The 23,169-nt window shown below is 38.0% G+C and overlaps 1 protein-coding gene across 1 annotated transcript; it reads left to right on the top strand.

The window, feature by feature from the left end:
• The first annotated feature begins 3,348 nt into the window (after positions 1–3,348).
• On the top strand, positions 3,349–8,730 carry LOC149081350 (uncharacterized). The gene is made up of 2 exons (XM_089238324.1): positions 3,349–6,509; positions 8,649–8,730. Exons 1-2 carry the CDS (start codon positions 3,349–3,351, stop codon positions 8,728–8,730), a joined length of 3,243 nt encoding a protein of 1,080 aa, XP_089094450.1.
• Positions 8,731–23,169: the final 14,439 nt, after the last annotated feature.

The following is a 23,169-nucleotide window of genomic DNA, read 5'->3' as shown; positions in this document are numbered from 1 at the left end:
GTCATGTCTGAAACGCATTGCTAGGGAACCACGGTAACCAAAGTAAACGTTCCGAAAGTGATTGTTGAGGCCTAGAAACCATTGTTGCCCGACAGTTTTTTGCCCATTTGGGGCATTTGCCCTCGTCTGACGAAATTTTAAAGTAGCCTATCGTTCAAGTCGGGTCCCATTTGGTATATATGCAAAATTTGGCGACGATCGATCTAAAATTGTAGATTTGTATAGAGAACATACACACACACACACAGACAGAAAATCAATTTTATACATATAGATTCCTCATTCACATACTCACATCCTGAAAAAGCCAAACAAAAAAAAGTATGTAATATAATATCTGGAAACTGCAATTTTTCTCCAACATAATCTCATATTCTATTCGAATACGAGGAATTTCTCTCATTTAATGCTAATATCATATTTCTATCATAATATAACACCGGATACTTTTTTTTTTGTAAATTATCAAGGAAATGTTACTAATATCTCGCATAATTAATTTCAAGTAGCATAGCACTGGAAATGAAAGATTAATAGTTGAATAACGAAAGGATCTATGTATTGAAATATTCTGAATGTTTTTAATGTATATGTTACGGTGAAAGCCCGAAAGCCTGAGGAGTTTTACGAAGCCTAGCTGGCAAAAGCCCAAAATACGTTTGCTAACGGTTTCATTTCGGATATTTACCAAAGCAAAGCCCGTTTTTAATGAATCAATAATTAACCATCATGAACAAATTCTTTCCTGTGTCAGGCCAGATGAGGCCCAGGTCATGTCCCTTCCGAGACTTCCGCCCTTTACGCGTGTGGGTTGGGCTGGGGAGAAGTTTTTCTGTCTTGACGCTTATTGATTAAATAGTAATTATAATCATTCAATTTCTATTTATTAATTATCATTTAATAAATAGAAAAAAAATAATTAATTACTTAACGTAAACTTACTGGTTCACGGCGTTAGTTCCTATCACATAATCAATCAATAATTTTAACTATTTAACGAAAAGCCAATTGATAATTATAATTAACTCACGCAGAAAGTGCATCATGATGCCGCACCTACTCAATTACCATTATAAAAAACAAAAATGTTCATGATGGTTGATCAATTAACCAGCTAACCATTAATCCATTGTAGTCCTTTAATAATTATAATCATTTAATCAATTATTCATAACAGTTATAGGTTAATTATAACTCTTATTTCTTAAGCGTCAGAAACTAATAAATTCACTCTGGTATATTGATTCAATAAAACCGGGCTTTTACTGTTCGCAGTAATTAATTAATATGCTCCAGACCAGATGAACTTTAAATAAATAGAGTGATTAGTTAATGATAATTATTTACAGGTGAATGTGGTTACGCTGCAGTTGAATTCACGTTAACTTTTCAGGTCTGTTCTACTCCTTCATAATTAATACTTCAATCCATACATTGGCCAACATTCTCAGACTTTATGCAAAACTTATCGTTCTGTGAAACTAGAAAATCAACAAAACTACCTGATGCTAATTTCTATTACTTATATTATAATAATGAATTTACTCTAACCTTAGTTTTATTCCTCCATATTAGTAGCTTTTACTGTTGAAAACAATACGGGAGGGTGGTTTGACACAAGAATACCACAAACCAGATAAGATGCTTTGATTAACCCTATTTGATTTGGACCCTTTGATTACCCCCCCCCCCCCCGCCGTAACAGGGAATCACTAGACTCGTTTTAAAGTGACATTTTTATTTTCATTTTTATATTTTTTGTTATGAAGTAGGTTTTACTTCTATTTAAGGGGATAGAATATGTGTTTCATTGAGAAATCAGCTTTAACCCCTTCGCTTACAAGTGAGTGGGAACAAATTCAAACGATCCCTATTTAATGAAGCGGTGATAAATGTGGTAACCGTTTCCCAACCTAACCAAACGTTAGAGAAAGGGAAAAGAAGTAGAAGAGTAAAGGGGGAAAAAACAAATGAATGTGCAAAACAGTATAATAGATAAGAAGATAAAAGACTAGGTCTAAAGTAGGTTTCTCTTTCCACCCTCACTCTGCCTGTTCTCCTTCACCCCAACATGTATATAGTAGAAAGATACACCATATTTGGGGAAAAAATCACTATCAGGGTATAGAAGAACCGACGATAAAAAAAAATTATAGGGTTACAACAAAGCTTCGGGAACATGGGAGAGAGAAAAGAAAACAGAGCGAATTTGTTTGAATTCATTCTACTGGCGTTTTGAACGCAATATAACGTCATTGATCGTAAAGTGGTTGAATAATGTCTGGGCTTGCCATCGCTAAATGAAAGTCCTTTTATAAAGGCGAGATATCTCGTCAATACCGGAGAGACGGTTAAGAATGATTGCTGGTGTCAGAAGAACATTCAATTTCGATCACTTTTTTTTTTCCTTCGACAACAAAGTAATACAGTCGACGTTTATTGCAACGAACCCTTCGTTGCACTGAAAATGGACTCTATATTGGGAGGTCGATGTATCGAACGTTCAAAAGAAATTGCTTAAGAGGGAAATATTTAAACAGAATATTTTTTTTCCTTTTTCTCTTTATAATGTAAGCAGTTGCAGTGAAAATGCACCATGTTAGAATATAGTAATAATATTGCAATAATTAATAATAATTAATTGCGCGCATACACTTATGTACCGAATTCTCCAGTATCAATGGTCAAAGTCAAACACAATAGTGGAAAACGGAAGGCAAAGATTCTATTCTAAGATTCTGTTCATTTCGTTGCAAAAAGTAGACGAGACAGAACTGAGTTCGGACGTTGTAGTTGATTGAGTTGCATTGTATGAAAAATAACATGGCGGGAATCGGAAAAAAATTGGGACCATTCTGTCTCTCTAGTACTAGTTCTTATGATGGAACGGCCGCAATAACGCGGACCGTTCGTATTAGTCTTTGCGATGGAACCGCCGCGATAACGAATGGTTGTTGTTAAAGCCCGTGCGTATCCATGTATTTGTGATTCGCCGTAGGGAGGCGCTTTGGGAGAGAGTAGGGGGATCGACCTCTCCGGGGAGGGTCGGTCTTTTCTTCTCTCTCTCTTACAGCGCGCTCCTCAATAAGTTTAAGTTTGGGTTCTCTACTTGAGAGACACGCACGTACTTTACGGGGCCTCCGTTCGCCCATCTTAATGATTGTTTCTAAGCTGTTTAAGCAATTAAATTAGTTATTATTGTTACTCCATAGTGTTGCGAACTTATGTGACTCGATTCTCTGTCTCTGGTGAGAACTAGTTAGCTACTGAAAACAAACATACAGTCCACGAAAAAACATTGGTCCGTCGGAGCACCGGAGGTAGTGGAAAGACGCCATTCAAACCACTATGGAGCGCATCACCGTCCTAAATAGGAAAAGAGGGACTATCAAGGCGAAAGTCTCACGTCTTGAAGGACAGCTAACTGATGATGCTGAACTGATGGACATCGTTCAAATTCGCAACAAATTGAGCAGTGTCACTGAAATCGCGGCTGACACCAGAAATCTACGAAACGACTTCTTTGAAGTGCTCAAGGACGAGGATATAGAAAAAGAGGAAGAAGAACTCCTTTGTCTTGAGGACAGGATAGAAGGAATCAAGGTTCGACTAGATAGACTTCTCTTAGATGAAGTGAGCATAGGCTCAGAAACAGAATCATCTGGGAAGGTTCAAGGCAGGCGAGGGCTACAAATGAAACTCCCTGAGATCCAGTTAGCCAAATTTTCTGGTTCATTCGAAGAGTGGAACACATTCAAGTGCCATTTTACTGCGGTCATCGGCAACAACGGTGGACTTTCGGATGGACAGAAACTGCTTTACCTACGATCATCGCTAGAAGGAGAGGCAAAACATGTGGAAACGCCAGATGATACCTACGCATCACTGATGAAGGCCTTGGAAATGAGATATGAAAACAAGCGATTCATAGTGAACAGCCACATCAATGCCATTATATGTTTCCAGAGGCTAGAAAGAGAATCCTCGAGGGATCTCAGAAAGCTAGTGGATGAACTTTGCAAACATCTTAGAGCACTGAAGCTCGTCGGATTGGGGACCGACAAGCTCTCAGAGTCGCTTCTGATAAACATCGTGCTTCAAAGGGTTGACAAGGAAACAAGAAAGAGTTACGAAATGTCCTTATCTTCCAATGAAGTGCCTGAGTGGAAGGACTTTCTAGAATTTCTCCAAAAACGTTGCGCTGTGCTAGAGAACATCGAAAGATCAAACATCGATTCTTCTTCGGTAAGAGTGAAAGCACCAAAATATGCCGGAGGAGTAAAAAATTTGGTGTTGGAGACAAAAGAGCGCGAATCTTGCCCAGTTTGCTCCGGAAAGCATGCAATTTACAAATGCCGGAAATTTCTGAACATGCCAACGGGGGAACGCTTTCATTTAGTGAGAGGGAAAGGTCTATGTTTCAATTGCCTCTCGAATTCACATCGCATAGCCGGTTGCCAAGCAAGAAGTTGCAGCCGTTGTGACAGAAAACATCACACCCTTCTCCATAGGCAAGAAGTAAGCGACAATACGTCAAAAGAGGAAAAAGAAAGTGAAAGAGGTCGGGAGGAGAAACAGGACAGCGAAGAGAAAAAGATGACCCCTTCAGCTGAGCTCGACCCTCCAAGTTCAACATCGGGGTGTTTTGTTTCGGATAGCTGCAAGCAAACGCTATTGTCCACGGTGGTGATAAGCATCATGGATATCAACGGGGAAAGGAGACCCTGCAGAGCACTTCTCGATTCTGCCTCACAATCGAATTTTATTACCATCTCATGTGCAAGATCGCTGGGGCTGAAAGAAGAAAGAACACATATATCTGTGTCCGGGTTGAACGGAGCAACAAACATCATCAGCAGGAAAATACGAGCTACGATTGTTAACGAGGAGAGAACCATTGCTAAGGAGATGGAGCTTCTCTTGGTTCCAAAGATCACTGGTTTAACTCCAATGAAGCCCGTCAACGTTGCCTCCCTCCGTCTTCCAAACCACATCAAGTATGCGGATGCCAATTTTCACTCTCCTGGCAAGATTGATGTATTGCTCGGAGCGGAAAACTTCTTCCAATGGCTAAAGGAGGGAAGAATAAATTTAAATTCCGGGCTGTTACTTCAAGAGACGGTTTTCGGCTGGATCGCCACTGGCAGAGTCCCACAAGATGGGAATCATATTTCCACGTGTCACTTACTGACAGAATCCTTAGAGGAAAACTTAAAGAAATTCTGGGAAATAGAAGAGGTAAATGACCTCTCCCCTCGCCTTAGTCCCGAAGCCATCCAATGCGAGGAAGACTTCTTGCATTTTTGCGCCCGCAACGACGATGGTGGAAGCATTGTCAAGATGCCGCTGAAGGTAGACCAGCATCCACATCTTGGTCATTCAAAGATGACAGTAGAGAGAAGTCTAGACTCCCGTTGGAGACGCTTGGAAAAAGTTCCAAATCTAAAAAGATTACAATCGGAGCTGATAGAACTACCCCAGTGTGCACAAATGAACTTGCGCAAGTGGTGTATGAATGTGAAAGACTTGATGCCGGCATCATCAAAACCCACTGCTCAGGTTTATCCAGTGCCAGATGGAGCCGCGTCTACTGTGAAGACCTTGGGACTCTGTTGGAACACCACCGAGGACTACTTCTCATTCAAGGTAACCCCTAAATCTTCTCAGTACACAAGGCGGGCTGTATTATCAGGAATAGCTACTATAATTGACCCACTTGGCCTTATCGGCCCGGTCGTTGCTAAGGGAAAAATATTCATGCAAAAACTATGGCTACTTAAACTTGATTGGAATGAGCATTTGCCTCGCCCCCATGCTAGAGAGTGGCATAAATTCGTTTCGGAGTTGCACGAAATAGAGACCTCTCGAATTTCCAGATTCGGTGGCATAAATCCTGAAAATACGGTTGAGTGGCATGGGATCGCAGATGCATCTCAAAACGCTTATGGCGCAGCTGTTTACATCAGATGCATTTCTCGTTCAGGTGACATAACCGTCAGGCTGTTGTGTAGTAAGTCTAGGGTTGCACCCCTGAAATCGCTTACAATACCAAGATTAGAGCTATGCGCAGCACTGCGATTGTCCCAATTGATTCGTAAATCTACAGTAGCATTACGAACGTCCTTCGGAAGAGTTATGTTGTGGTCAGATTCCACTATTGCTTTGGCCTGGATCGGCACTTCCGCACACCAGCTGAAGAACTTCGTTGCGAATCGAGTATCCAGCATACAGGAGCTGACCAAGGAATATCATTGGGGTCACGTCTCTTCGTCTCAGAATCCTGCAGATCTTGTATCTCGAGGCGTCAGCCCTAAAGAATTGCTTGATAATTCACTGTGGTGGAATGGACCTGAATTTTTGATGCAATACATTGATGTTCCTCTCCAAGATTGTGAAGACACTGTTACAGATGCTTCGTACTTGAAGGAACTAAAACCGATTACGGGCACCACACTGACCATTGTCAACAAGGAAAAATTGTTAGACAGTGACCAATTGGAATTACTTGCGTACATATTGCAAACAATTTATTTACTCTATTGTGTACTTCACATTGATTCGTATTTACCTTTAAATTGCACATGTCATATGTTTATGTCATATGTTTTGGAGACCATACCTACAGAGGGACATAGACTTGGTTGAAGGGGTGCAGAGAAGAGCTACGCGTGTCCTTATTGGCACACAGGGCTTGAGTTATGAAGAAAGACTTCATTTTTTGAATATGTTTACATTGGATGAACGCAGGTGTCGAGGAGATATGATCGAAGTGTTCAAAATTTTCAATGGGATGGATAGGATGGACCATGAACTTTTAGTACACCGCCAATCGACTGCTTTTACAAGGGGACACCAGTATCGATTGGTGAGGGACAATGCAAGGTTATGGTGTCGCAGGGAATTTTTCTCCAATAGGGTTGTTAATAAATGGAATAGCTTACCCCCGGAGGTAGTAAATTGTAACACAATTGACACGTTTAAAAAGAAATACGATAAACATGTTGGGGTAAATCGAGAAGCTATCCATTCTTAGAATAAGACAACCATAAGTATTCTTTATGGGCATTGTATAATATTTTATCATGTGTATATATTGTTTATAATTTGTGTTAATTGCATTTTTAATGGGGTTGCTGTATTTTTGAAACATATGACATCCATATTTTTATGGGCATCTTTTTATCAGCCACCTCGTTGGGCATTTTGCCTGTTGTGGCGTTGTATTTGTATTTGTATTTGTATTTACATAATTTGAATTCATCTGCAACTTATGTCGTTTGTAAATCGTTAGTATGTATGGAGTGCAAATCATTAGTATGTATAGAGTGCAAATCATTATGTTAGTATTTTAGTATGATAAATCATTAGTTTGTTTAGTAGGATAAATCATTAGTATGCTGTACAGTTCAAGTGTAGAGTAATGTGATACGTAATTTGAATGTGTTGAAATATAAATATTTCAAGGCCGGGCGGTATGTTAAAGCCCGTGCGTATCCATGTATTTGTGATTCGCCGTAGGGAGGCGCTTTGGGAGAGAGTAGGGGGATCGACCTCTCCGGGGAGGGTCGGTCTTTTCTTCTCTCTCTCTTACAGCGCGCTCCTCAATAAGTTTAAGTTTGGGTTCTCTACTTGAGAGACACGCACGTACTTTACGGGGCCTCCGTTCGCCCATCTTAATGATTGTTTCTAAGCTGTTTAAGCAATTAAATTAGTTATTATTGTTACTCCATAGTGTTGCGAACTTATGTGACTCGATTCTCTGTCTCTGGTGAGAACTAGTTAGCTACTGAAAACAAACATACAGTCCACGAAAAAACAGTTGTCATTACGAGCGTTTGTTGCTAAAAATCTGTCAGGGAATGAAATGATAGCTAAATGCAGTTGTTATTGACTGAAATATTTTCTTTTCCAAATTTAGTGGCTACAAATTGATAAAATTTGAATTTGAAAGACGTTAATGTCGGACGTATAACATCTATAAACAACATAATAAAAAGCAAAAAACTCACATCTGTACATAAAAGGAAATAATATATTATGATGAAAAATATGTTAACTTACAAATACAGTCAATGATATTCACAAAATCTAATGGTTAAATTGGATTTTTTAAATGTGTTTCAGTCATGGAATTTTGTTTTTTTCAAACTATACAGTGGATCCTGCTTCTACCGTTTTTCAGAAAAACCGTCATGGGAAAAAACATATAAGTGGGGAAAACGCTGTAAAAACGGGAATTCCGTTTTTTATGAAAATTAGTTAGAGTTGAGACGACGAATATGAGTGTCGTTCTAAACGGAAAAACTTTCTAAATGAGAACGTTATAAGCGGGATTGACAGTATATATGTATAGGCCTATATACAAGCTGGTAGCTATCGACCTTCCAATAATTACACACGTGATTCCTTGCGAAAAACTAATATGGAAAAGTGTTTTTAGTTTTTTAATGTGACCCATAATTAATGAGTTATGACGCTTTAAAAGTTGATGACGTCACTTGAACACTGTTAAATTCATCAATCGTATACCAAACGTATAACTTGGCGTTTTTGGAAATGTAAAAAATATATTAACCACCCCACACAGAAATCCAGAAAAGGAAAAAAAGATATATGAAAACCTGTTTTTTCCCCCCACACTTTTTCAGGAAAGAGGGAAAACTTGTTTTACAAGTCAATCAGGCTATGATGTTCTTTACACCTCGCAACGCCAGCTTTGTAGATAAGTAGTCGTTTTTTGTTTTATTCTCCACACACACAGAAATGATTGCGTCTATTTTGTCTTTGTCTATAATTTCTAATTTAATATGTCATTCAGCATGCAATTATTTTTTCGAATCACTGGCTCTAATAACCACCGTAAAACCAAACCTTTGTGAGTAGATTAAAATCGCCAAATTTTAGGCCAGAAGAAAAATAGATTTTCAGGTTCCCGAAAGAAATTTTCATGGTTTTAGGGTAAATTGGGGCAGCTGATTTCAAAACTGGTGTTGGTTTCGTCGAATTGGCACTAGTTTTTGAGATAATGTATAATATCAATATTTCAATGTGGTTTGCAATCACTAATATTTGCGTGGAAATTTTTCTTTTACACTTTCTTATTTACTTTTCTATTTTATTTAACACATTATTGCATTTATATTATTATTTTGTCCGGACATCAGTGATCTTTCTGTATTGATATTTAGTTTATTAATGATTCGTACGCATTTCGCGCAGTTTCAATATAATTTGTATGCTGCTTGAGGCATGAGAGGATCTGGAGCTCGCTATTGGAAGGGGTGATTTTACAATATAATAATAAGAAATAAATTAAATTAGTTGTACACTGTGAATAAGGTGACTATATGCCCTTCATTTTGTCCCGGATTTCCCTGAATAGCCCCATTTTTTTCTGTTTTGTCTCCATCCCAAATGTTTTGAAAAAGAGAACTGGGTTTTCCTATTTTTCGATCAAAGTTTTCTTGAATTTGTAATTTAATCAAAAACGTTGATACAGGTAATATTCAACGGATTGATTGAACGCAATATTATCATACATAAATTCTGAAAATTTCATGAATTATAACATTTTGTTAAGGGGGTGATGATCACACCGATCAACCCCCCCCCCCCATAGATCCTCACCTGGCTTATGGTATTACTATGAAAATTCAACTTTCACTTCATCCCAAAAACTAGAGCCGATCTGAGCAAATCAATGTCAGATTCTGAATCAGTGCCCAAACCCACCCTAAAATCACTGTGATACCTTTGAGAACAAAATCAGTGTTATGTATTTTAGATGCGTCAATTCATAACACAATAAGTTTGATTAAAAGTTTCCGATTGAATCGTTGTTATTATTTTACTGTTTCCACCAGTCACACTTTCATCAACCTACCATTTTTACATCATATTTTTTATTGAAGCCATTTTTAATCGTAACAGTTTCGATGAAAGTTCAAAAAAATCCAAAGAAATATTGCCGTTTTATTAATCAACATGTAATCTGATTAAAACGACAAAGTAAAATAACGATCGCCCAGTAAACCAGCACCTCCTAGAGATAGAAGGCCTCTGCACTATTTGCCACAAACGTCATTCAGACTACCTAAACGTCATTCAGACTACCTAAACGTCATTTAACTACCTAGCAAGTTTGCCACATTTTGAAACACGGCATCCTATTTCGTTTCTTCTTGTTTTGACGTATAATCTTCCTGATTGGCTCACAAATACCGCATAGTGATTGAATGTGGGGCATAGAAATCGCCAATTCTCAGCCCGATCATTTCTTTTCCTCACAACGATGATACTGGCATTTTTTCCCTGAATATTTCCGAGGGAAAATGGACTACTTACTGACGTCACAAGCTGACTGCGGAGGCCTTCCATTTCTAGGAGGTGGTGACTAGACACGTACGCACTGTATCAGCACCTTCTAGAGATAGAAGGCCTCCGCAGTCAGCTTGTGACGTCAGTAATTAGTCCATTTTCCCTCGGAAATATTCAGGGAAAAAAATGCCAGTATCATCGTTGTGAGGAAAAAATATGATCAGGCTCAGAATTGGCGATTTCTATGTCCCACATCCAATCACTACGCGGTATTTGTGTGCGGCCAATAAGGAAGATTCTACGCCAAAATAAGAAGGAACGAAATATTATGCTGTGTTTCAAAATGTGGCAAACTTGCTAGGTAGTCTGAATGACGTTTATGGCAAACCGTGCAAAGGCCTTCTACCTGTAGGAGGTGCTGACTGTATTCACTTTCCTTCAAAAAATGTTACTTCATAGTGAAAGTAAACAAAAAAAAAAGACATTTTGGCATAAAAAGTATTGATTTGGTTGAAAAAAATTTCAAACAGATTTCGTTTGGCTAACACTTTACAAATCGGTTGATAAATTTGCCAGCATAGGGGACGAAGCTAATACGTAAGTTATACGCAATAACAAGTTTATAATGTCACGCATGGAGAGAGAAACCGCCAATCGTGAAGGAAGAATGCAGAACTTTGCTTCTAATGAGATTGAATATTTCAGTAAATTTTCAAGAAATGACAACCCGCTACCGGCGGAAAAATGTACTTTCATTCGGAGTTTGGCACATAACTGACCGTTAGAAAAATGACATGCCACAAAATTTCAAAAGCTTATAACTCAATTAACATTCGTCCGATCCAAAAACGGAAAATACTTTTCTATAGTGTGTGGGCAGAAACTCCGTATACGATTTGCAGGGTTAGCATCGCTAGGTCACAGGAATTTTTTTAAGACGGGGAAAAAAATAACTAATAAAACAGTTGATAGGTGATGCTGGAACGAGCGTCAGCGCAACCTATCGGCTGTTTTTTGATTTTTCCCCCCCTGTGTTAAAAAAAAATCCCCGTGACCTAGCGATACTTACTCTGCAAACCGTTTTTTACTTCGTTTTTTTTTCTGGTTTTCATTCATTTTTAATGTTTCTACGGACGTTTTACCCACACTCTACATTAGTTTTTCACAAGGAATCACGTGTGTAATTATTGGGCGGTCGATAGTTATCACCCTGTATACATGTGATTATGGAAATTGGAAAAAAAAGTTACAATTTTGTACGTTTTACATTTCGGCGAATTTTCATCCAAACGACACAGAAGAAATTTTTTCCGGCATTATAGAAAAAAAGAGCAAATTCTAGGGACTTTCGCTTTCTAATGGGGGCCCGTTCAAATACATAAATGTCTTATAGCGTGTTTCGCTCCTATATTCTCCACTGGAGAGTGTCCAGCATCATAAAAATGATTACAAAAAAAACATTTTCGAACTTACCATCCGCATAACTGCCTGTAGAAATATACGATATAAATAAATTATCATATCGGAAACACAAATTTATGCACTAAATTATTATTATTATTATTTCAAGTTTCGATGAAGACAGTCGAACGTAAGGAAAATCATTAATCACTAAATATTGGAAATAAAGGTAATTACCTTTGATGCTGATGAATACTGTGATTACGACAACACAGAGTAACAAGATGCTTTTCGTCGACGTCATTTTCGTCGCACTTTTTATCTAAGACTGAGAGGAAGGAAGCTATTAGAAAATTTGCCGCTGGACAGTTCGACTGAGAGAAACCTGCTGGACAAATATCAAATCATTTTAATAGCTGTTTTGAACAAGCGACTTTTCGAAGCCTGTATTTGCTTCTCATATAGATGTCATTAGGAAATACAATGTAACCTCGTTTATACGTCGGTCAGTCATACCATATTTTGACGTTTAAAAGGTCTATTCACATACATCCGCGACGGCTCGTCGCAGCCACGAGACAAGTCAAAGAAAAACAAGAAAAATGTTCCCGTTATATACCTCAGCCAGCCTCTTGATTCACGCACATCAGGCGCAGATCCGACCCATCAGTCGTCTGAATGCCGTCGTGTTTCGGTTAATTTGCGAGGAAATTTTTGACAAATATCGCACGACCGCCTGGCGCTCCGTTTTCCGAATTTTGAGTTAAATTTATTTATTTTTTGATTATTTCTAACTCCTATACTTTCTCACTCCTACGGTCACTTGCTCACCAACTATTCCGTGCCACCTCGTTGGGCATTCCGCCTGTTGTGGCGTTGCATTTGTATTCCGCGCTCACTTGCTCACTAACTTGCTCGTTTAATAATTCTGTACTTTTGTGCTTACTTTCTCACTGATTTGCTGATTCAAGTGAGTCATTAAGTGACCAAATCAGTGAGCAGATGAGTATAGGAGCTAGTAAATGAGAAAAATAATGAACGAGATAGTATGAGAATGAGTGAATGAAAAAATCAGTGAACAAGTGAGCATAGGAGTGGCGATTGAGCAAATAAAGTGAGCAAGTGTGCATATAAGTAGTTAATGAGCACGTTAGTGAGCAGATGAGCATAGGAATGCTTGTATAACAAATTAGTGCGCAAAGAAATGAGCGTATGACAAATATGTGAGCAAATGAGCATTGAAGTGAGTGAGCGAGCAAATCAGTGAGGATGTGAGCACAGAAGTATTGAATGAGCAAGTTAGTGAGCAGATCAGCATGCTGATGAGTGTATGACAAATCAGTGAGCAAGTGTGAACAGAAATGAGTCAATGAGCAAGTAAGAATAATAGTGAGTTAATGAGCAAATCCGTGAGCAAGGGAACACGTGAGTGAGCGATTCAGCAAATCAGTTGCCAAATTAGTGCCAACAGACTTGCTCATGATCCCACTCACTACAGCCATAGTCACTGAATTGCTTGTTGATAAATTGCGTGGAGGTGACTGGAAGCTGACACTGAACTGGAGCGCACACTGTCACGGGTCGCATGCCTCGGCATCTGAGCCAAGACGGTACGTCGACTGCACTGATGTGTGTTAAGATACCTTTTACGACGTTTAGCTTCGGTCGCAATTGGTTCCTTTACATTTTAATGTTGAAATAATTCATTTATACGACGTTTTTACTTCGACACGAACTCCGAATGTTTGAGAGAAAAAAAAGCCATTTGGGATGATATTACATTAAAAGTTTGATAAAATTGATTTTATAAAACTTCATAAATGCAACCAATAACAGCATCGGTTATATTCGCTCGAATGTAACCGGCTCATGGGTTTTTTTTGTAAAAGATCTTTTATCAGACTTTCATAGTCTAATCCCGGCCTTATATCCATCGAATGAGCACAGTTTTTGTATGCAGTTAAAACGCATTGCTGCACGAGTTTTTTCCTGCATATTGTCACCACAAAAACCATAAGTTTTATAGGGTAATTCCTGACGTGTACGAAAATAGCCAGTAAACCATGCATCAAAGAATGTACGGTCTAATGTATGGTCTATACGCGCTGGCGCGTTTCGTAACGGCCGCTCCGCAATCGTTAAAACGGCTTTCCTGTTGGAATTTATCGGCAGAAAATGAACACCATGCATTCAAATGTAACCTGAGAAAAAAGAAGAAACTGTAAGCAGGCATGCATTTCACACCCGGTGAAATACATGTCTGCTTTTTCAGTATTACTAAAGTGCGCCATTATCTCGTACGTTACAACTGTTACCGCGGTGAACGCGCGGTTGCACGCTGGAATAACTTCACAAGTGCTGGCGTCCGCGCCATTCATGCACTGTGACACAGATTTGCATACAGTTTCTTCTTCTTCCTCAGGTTACATTTGTATGCAGAGTGTTTTTCTCTCGTCAACAGTAGTGTCGTTTTAACGTTTGCGGAGCGGCCGTTTCGAAACGCTCTAATGCGTTTGCGTTTCATGTTACACCATTCAATATTCGATGGCGATTGTTTGTATTGCTGTGTGCTATCACAATTTCAAGTTTTTCCCATCTCTTTTCTGAATCACCCGGTATCCTCTAATTTTCTTTCGTTGCGTGCTGGCTGTGTAAAATCCGCCGTTCTTAAAAATGTCAAGGGCTCTCTGAAGAAAAACAAAAACTGGAAAATCTTGAACAATTTGATAAATATTGTAAATTAACGACGAAAGTTGACGTTGCAAAACACCTGAACATCCAATCCCTGTGTCGACTTTGAAAATGATTATAATGCAAACGAAACAAAATCGAAGACCAAAGTCCAAAGGGAAAAATTTTCCCGAGAGTCAAGAAGATTTTGTTGCAATCCTTTACCCAATATCGTGTCTCAATTTCTGATAAATTTTATTTCTCCGAGTGATTTGAAATGCGATTTCATTTTTTCCTCTCATGTTATAATTGAAATGATATTTTTTCTACAACACAGAGTTGTAGATACACTTAAGCACATTTAATTTTGTAATACTTTGTATGTCAATGGGAAGGGAAAAGTTTTTTTTGTAGAAAGCCTCAGTTTTTTTTGGGTAACACATCTGTTACGAAGTTATGATTCGGCCTCTCGAACGTCGTATAAACAAGGTTCTACTGCATAGTCTAAAAATATGTCTAGTTTATCCCAGAAATTATGTATTCTATGCAAGTAGGCCTACATTAAAATAATATTTATTGACTGTATATTTAATTCTGTATGGTTGTGTGTAGATTCGTGATGAAATGCTGTGTTTGACAGAAAACAGGTAATTTAATTTTTTTTTTCTAACTATAGTAACTGTATATCTCTTCTACACTAAGCTGTGGATGAATATTTTTGAATAACATTACAGCGATAGCACAAATTGAACCCGACCTCAACGTTATACAAAGTTCAGAAACGTATTTACACTGGAGGTAGGAGGGCAGTAAACGGGCTATAGCCCAGAATGCGGAGGAATGAGGAATGTGTTGTCAATGAATTTGGTATAACGGGGCAACATTTCTCTCTCACAATCGGAAATGGGGACATTCAAGTACTACGTCAGCAGATTTTAAGGAATTTTTTACCCCCCCCCCCGGGTACATCTTTGTCAGCAAAATTTCTTAAGCTCTTCCCCCCCCCCCACTTCCTAATGCACATTGGGATCAGAGATGTACGCGGGGAAGGACATATGCCCTCAACCCATCCCTGTCAATCAAAAAATGTATTTTTTTGATTTTTGTAATATTGTTTAATATTTAAAAAAAAATTAAAATATGAGAAGAAAATACCTTTATATGTACATGTTATTGTAATAAATTTAGTTAATTTCAATGCTATTTGAAGGCTAAGAACTCAACATTTCTCTTTAAGAAGTCCATTGCTCCCCACCCACTAAGCCAGCGGTTCCCAACTGGGGGGTACGTGAAAGGTCGTTAGGAGGGTACGCGGAGAGAAAATGGTAATGGCGGCCACCCATCTAAAAAAATGAACAAAAGAATTATAAAAGATTAAAAAGAATTTTAAAATGTAGTTGTATAATTTGTAGTTGACTAATATTGTCAGTTGTAATATATTGACCTCCCTATCAATAAAAGCTTCTGTAACAGAGGGGTTGCGTCCGATGGAAGGATCGTCTTCCATCTGCCCAAAGTGATTCTGTCAAAGCTACCCAAGCCTCCTACTACATTAGCTATCGTATTGCGAAACGACGAAAATAATCACACCATTGGTGAAAATTTAATTTCACCGTGCATCAAAGATTCTGTCAGATGCATGCTTGCTCTTATAATGAGTTTAATTATGTCAAATTATGCGATGTCTCGAAGAGTACAGGACATGTCAGACAATGTTGAGAGCATAGTCATAAATTGATATAAAAAGATTGTGAAAGATTTTTCCATCCAAGTCGACGAAAAATACCGATGTGCTACTTGTAATTGCTAAGTACTTGAAAGAGAATTCGAAAAAAATATTTTTGTTTGTCACCCATTGAAGGGGTCGTAGGACTGTTAACGACTTATTTAAAGTAATTGTAGGCCAATTGACCTTCTCCAAGTGAAATACAATTCTATGCACTAGCACTTTCTCATAAACCTTTCCCAGAGTAGGCAGCAGGCATATCGGGCGGTATGACCTTAAGGAATCCGGGTCCCGATCTTTATTCAAGAACAGAAGAAGTTTACCTATTTTGAAATGATGCGGGAACACCGACACCTCTAGTAGCTTGTTGAAGATCAGTGTAATCTCTGTAGTGTATCTCTTGAAGAGTGACTTCAGTATAGGGATACTTATGTTGTCAAATCCAGGAGCCCTGCGATTGTTTAATTAATTTCTCCACGATGTGCAGCATTTCAGATGTCGAGATTGGGAGGTCGCCACTCAAAGTATTACTGGATCGCGGTACCAAGATTATATCGTCTGTGGGGTCCGTTAAGCTGGAGTTCAGCGGCTTCCAAGATTGTAGCGTTTGAACCACTTTGACGCATGGTAATTTGCGGCGTGATTCGACGACACTTGAAGACCGAGCGATACGCTGGTCCAAAGGGGCGATTCTGCTCGGCACAAAAGTTCGCCCAATAAGTATCCCTTGTCTTTTTCACCAGCCGCGTATACTTAGCCTTGGCTTTTTTATATGAGGTTCTCGCTGCACCTTTGGTATTCCCCCGTGCTTTCAAAAACTTGCGTTCCAAAGCTCTTATCTTCCTCCTCTCAATAGCCAGCTCTTGCGTCCACCAACTTATCATGTGGGACTTTTTCTTCTGAGTGAAGCCAAGGTGTCGGCGATGGGTGGTGACTGAAGTTGGAACATAATGAACATAAATGAAACGTTGCATCAGATGGCGACATGCTCTTTTATGTTTATTATATCTTGTCCTTTCCCGAAGACGGGATAACGATATATTGTGGTGATGATCTGTTACGTACGGATGTTTTTGATCGAATAAATGTTCGTGAATTTTAATCGTTGATGAATGCTTTCTTTAACCACGACCTCAATATTCAAGCTCTTATGATTTCTGTAGAATTGGAAAAAGACACAGGTTCCCCGAAGAGAATACTTTTCAGAAGTTAGTAATGATTGCGTGAGAGAAAAAACCCAGAAACAGTGGTGGTGATGATGAGGATTTGAGAGGAAAAGGAAAAATACTCCAGGCAAAAAACATTTGTGAAGAAATCAACAGCATTGATGATAGAATGTGCGAATTTAGAATGAAATTATACATTTTCAACGGTGCCTCAGCTGATGCAAAATAAAATACTGCTGGAAACAATAAACGCAAGCAGCATCGAAACCACAAACCTGAACTATCGAATTTCAGGTTTTTTTAAACCAATCCGTAACGGCACCGACTTGCAGAATCGGAAACCAGCCTTCACTAGGGTACGAACATACTACACGCTGGTTTCTGATTCTGTAAATCGGCGCAGTTACGGATTGATTAAAAAACCTGAGTTTCAAGTTTTTCAACCAATCCGTGAAGGAGCCGACTTGCGGCGCCTTTACGAATAGCATAAGAATACGAACATAGCAGTGATTGGTCTCCGATTATGCAATTCGTCACTGATGTTGATTGGTTAAAAACCGATTTCTTTACCAATACGAAACAGCGGCGGTTTTCAGATTTGGAAACTAGCGTGCACTATGATCGTATCGCTCGACATGAAGACCTTTAATCAGCCTGTCGGATTGTTCCACCTGAGTTCTAAGTGGCCGTGTGATATAACAAATTGTGAAATGAAGTTCCATATAGAGGGTCTTTATAATTAAAGTTCCACTTTGAAATGACCATATAAAAGGGAAAACTACAAGACAAAATATTATCAGACTTGGTAACAGTTTACAGGAGGTCATGGGATTCCATTTTCCGCAAAAAATGTGCAAAATCTCACGACCAGCGGGGAATGGCGCTGTATGTATAAGACGCGAAGACATCGGTTCTAAATGTTTTTAATTATATACTATTACGTCCCAGATGCGCCTACTTCGGATCCTCTCTCTTTTTTTCAAGATGACATCTCTCGATAGCAGACGTACAAAGCGAGATCTATCATTCCTTCACAAAGTTCTTCACGGCAGAATCGATGATTATTATCTGACGAGCCTAATTTATATATTCGTGCCATCGCGCGAGCGACGTGCTCATAGTTCCCGAAATGTTTTCTATTTACCCCGTGCACGCACGATATTTGAAATGCTTCACCAATTTTGAGAGCATGCAAAAATTATAATACGGGTGAATTCCCAGATATTTTTCTCAAGGATTCTATGTTCTACTAGGTGCTATATGAATTTGTATATATTTTCTTGTTTTCTCATTTGTCTTCCTCATATTGAATTCTCAATGTGTTTCCGTTGCGCGTATATATTTTTGTATTTTATGTTTGTTGAACGTGTAAATTCGATGAATTATTATTATTTGCTTTTCTATTAATTTACATTACTTGCATTTTTGGTATTCTTATGTCCGTGTGTTTCCCGTCTCTGTGATTGGGCTCAGCCTGTTGAGATATGTAAATAAATTATTTCTGAAACGAAGCTGTTTGTGGGGTTTTGGCGGAATGGAAAAATGCGATATACCGACATGTTCGTAAACATTCCTCCTGATATTCTAAGAGCTACTGTGGAGAACGCAGTAATGCGATTCAACTTGCTTTCAGAAAATGGTGGACGCCACATTGAACACGTTTTAGAAACGATTAAAAAGGTTTCAAACCGATTTTTTCATATCTTATTTCATTTAAAAATATTGCATACAGCACCATTCTCCGCTGGTGGTGGTTTTTTGAATTTTTTGTTTTTACGGAATATTGAATCAAATGACTTTCCTGTAAACTATTACCAAGTTCGATAACAGTTTGTCCAGTAGTTTCCCTTTTATGGGCATTTGAAAGTGGAACATCAATTATAAAGGCCCTGTATAATTTATTCGATTGATTGAATTGTAGATATCAATGAAGAAAAATGAGACTTTATTGCAGAAACCATAAATTTCTTTAATTTTTGCATACATTTCATGATCCGCACGTAACCTGTTGCCACCGCCTGGAGCTTCGTGGCACTGATGTGTCGACGTGTCCTCATCATTTGTGATATCTGTAGACTGTGAAAGAAAAAGGATTGCAAAGAGATTAATAAGTTATTGAGATACGTATTTACATGCATTTTTTATCATTAAAAACTTCACGAAACAATCGAATCACGAATTTGTTCTTTATCGTCCTTGTGGAATAGTATCTCAAAACTACAGTAATTCGTGAATATACACAAAATTTCTCGGAAAATCGATGTTAGCACATTGTGAAGTACTTACCAACCTGCATATGATCATTATTAATAAGTATTATCTCAGCAATAACGTACAGTGCACAAAAACCTACTTTACATCTCAAAATCATTCGCCATATTTAAGGAAAAATAACAGGAAAAGAATTTTACTTACTGTATTTTGCTGCATTTATACAAAAATAATCATTCACTTGAGATTTTTTTATTTTATTTTAAGTACTTTTAATTCAAATAATTTTCGTCAATAAATTATCTAACATACGTGCATGTATTGAAAATTATTTATAGCATATCGGACGGGGGGTTCCCATAAAAGGTTCTTTTTCTATCCAAAATAAGTTCTTGAACACCCTATATCCCCGTTCACATGTGCAATAAAACATCCCGGGAATTTTCGCTACACACCATTCACATGACGTTTTAGTTTATGCCGGTAATCGCCCTCTTCTTTCCGGAAGTCGTCACTGGTTACGTGGGCTGAACGAAAGTGGTTGATTCAATATGGCTGACGAAGGAGCTTAAGCCGGGTTTTCCTAGGAAAAGGTTTTCTACGGTGCGTGAAGCGTGAAATCGCTGATAGGTTAAAAACCTGAAATTCACGTTTGTTAACCAATCAGGGTTTTCACGCTGCACACGGTGCACGTAACCTGCTCCTAGGAAAATTCGGCTTTACAGTAGTTTTCGCTTCGCAAGGGATTATGGGAGAGAGAAGGTTGGTGTCGACCACCAATCCACGTGCCATGCCGGTAATTATCACCAAAGCGACCCCCCCCCTAATCTTACACATGTAAACGGGGCTTATAATCACTTTTAGCTTTTATGTATGTGGGTTAACCAGATGTGAATTGAGAACGCTTATTAATCAAAGATAAATTAACATGCGAATTTTTTTTCCCCGTAATGCTGAACTTATCAAAGAATGTAGTCGAAATTTACAAGATGTCCCATAAATTCGTAAATAGTATAAAAACTGATTAAAGCTGAAGAAATTGATATATTTGAATGCGGTTTGCGAGAAATAGTAATTCTTATACCAGTTGGGAGGGGAGGGGGAGATAGTTCTAGTTTTTGTTGATAGATGACGCTGAACGAAAGCGAATCACTGGAACTATGAAAATAAATAAGTAGGAATATGGGAGGAAATAAGAATTAGTTCTTATTTCCTCCCATATTCGAGTTCTTATTTCCTCCCTATCGAATTCAGGAAACGCTCATTTCCGAATTTTCCTGTAGCTGGTGCTTACATAAGGTTTTGACATTGGTGGATGAAGCGCAATAGGTGAAGTTGTTTTACCTCGGTCACACGAATCGCAGGCTGAAGCTTTGCGGCAGAGGAGATTGAACGGAATTCCAGGTACAAAATTTTGCAATTAAATTTTGTGCAATGCCGTCGAAAAAGATTTGAACTATTACATTATTTTTCTGTACGAAGAAATTACCCCTTCGTAAGAAAAGTTTTTTGGAAACAGCATTCAAATATACCAATCCCTTCAATTTTTATAAACTTTAAAACAATATACAAGTTTATGTTACTCCTGGTATATGCAGTTTTACAAGACGCTTTATTTTTGTCCTGTATATTTACATAATTTCCTGAAATCCAAATAATTACTAAATTTTGTTCCCACCCAAGTAATACCATTAAGTGGTGTTTCATCAAAACGTTGATTAATTTGACATTTGTGTAACCAGTTGAGATAAACATTATAAATTTACGCTAAATATTCCAGTAATCATACAGTAATCATGATCGCTCAAGTTATCAGTAATCATACAGGGTGATTCAAAAATAATCGTCGGGTTTTAAACAAAATATAACTTAAAACATATACATTGTACTTTTTAATAGTAAATGGGGTATGGAGAAACAAAATTTAAATTTTTATTCCCACACATTCAATATTGCAAAAGTGCTTTGCGATTTTTAATATGCGACATCTTCATCACCTGTTTCATTGCAATGCGCGTACCGAAGAAAATATGGAGCACATTCCCATCAGACAAGCCTTCAACGTTTTAAGCGGCAATTAGAAATCACTAAACACCCCCCTCCACCCCTCCCCCGAAACTGCCATATTTTCTTGAATGAAGTAGGCTTTCTTGCGATTTTCAGCATTTCCAAGCTAAGGGGTATAGGGAAAGGTTTTCGATTGAGAAATCATTTTTACAAAATATCTGGGCTTGTCAATGCTAAAAATAAGAGATTTTTGTGGAGCCGAGATATCTCGTCATTGCCGCTGAAAGGGTTAAAGTCTTCTTCCTTTATTTTTCAGTATGTGACATTTTTCCTTTGAGGTTTCATTAAAGACGCTGAGTACGTGCATCCACAGCGAGCCAGTTTGAAAGAGCTCAAGAACGGAATCACCATTGCTTTTTCGGACATCAATAAGCTGCTGACATGTATCGAGAATGAATTACACTACCGATATATGCGGTATATACACATATCGGTAGCATTCACTACCGGCATATGTGTTCCGTGAGATGGCAAGGGGGCGCATGGGGGAAAAACTTGAAATGCATCTGAAATAACCAACTTGCTGCATATAATAAATACATTTTGAAATACATTACTTTGAAATCCGATGATTATTTTTGAATCACCCCGTATATGAAAATTGTGGGCAATTTGGCCCACTACATAAACTCTCAGAACTTCAAGATGCTTATCAGTAGTAATAATTAATTATGACGTATATACTTACACTCTGAGAAAAACATTATTTTGAATACGAAATGATGTTTTATGCTGTCTTTTTTTAACATTTCTATTGTTAAATACTTTTAAATATTATGATATATTTGGTACTTTTCAATTATATCTTCATTTAAGAACTTCTAAAAAATGATATTTTGGGATAGATTCAGAACTTCCATCTTTCGAAAAATCTTATTCCGTACTATCTGATAACTAATGTTTATCTTCAACATTATCCGCATGAGATTCACTCGAATCAAAATCGTTAGACTTTCCTGTCCGAACACACAGTCAAAACCGACCAAGATGACAGTTCACGTGTTTCTGAGCTCAGCTCGAGTAAAGGTAAAGAGAGGCTAAGAAAGAAAGATTCTTAGAACATTTTGACTCAAGGAACATCCATGATAATTGAAGATAATGCTTAAAATAAGACGTGGAAGTTTAAATACGGGACCAGTGATATTATCATTTTTGTCTGTGCGAAATCATGTGAAGAGAGAATTTGTATTTATTCGTCTCCACATATGCAGGATGTATAGTCATATCCTTATAGACCCGTTTCATCTATTTATGTTTTGAACCATTGGGAGAAATACGTTAATTTCGCAGAAAATATCAGGTCATCGCATCTATTCGCAAAGAAAAGAAAAATCAAACCAGAACTTCTTCCAAATTTCTTCACAAAAATACAAAAAAAAAATGTTTGTATTTCTATTTTTGTATTTTATTTTTTGTATAATTTTTTGTATTTTCTATTTTTTTTTTGCAAAAACGCTTTTGAAATTTGCAAGTTTACTCAATTACTCCACAAAACGTGCGCAAATGGAGAGTTTAATCCTTCCAAATCGTCGATCAGTTTCATAATTTGCCTACAGAACCCGGAAACGAAAGTCAGTTGAACTCGTATTTTACGAGCTAGAACTTCATTGT

Source organism: Pholcus phalangioides, unplaced genomic scaffold, assembly GCF_987345545.1.
Source record: "Pholcus phalangioides strain wild (caught in Gottingen) unplaced genomic scaffold, Ppha-v1.0 ptg000010l_1, whole genome shotgun sequence".
Lineage (NCBI taxonomy): Eukaryota > Metazoa > Arthropoda > Arachnida > Araneae > Pholcidae > Pholcus > Pholcus phalangioides.
Note: the sequence above shows the minus strand (reverse complement) of the source record. Positions and strands in the feature narration are given on the sequence as shown.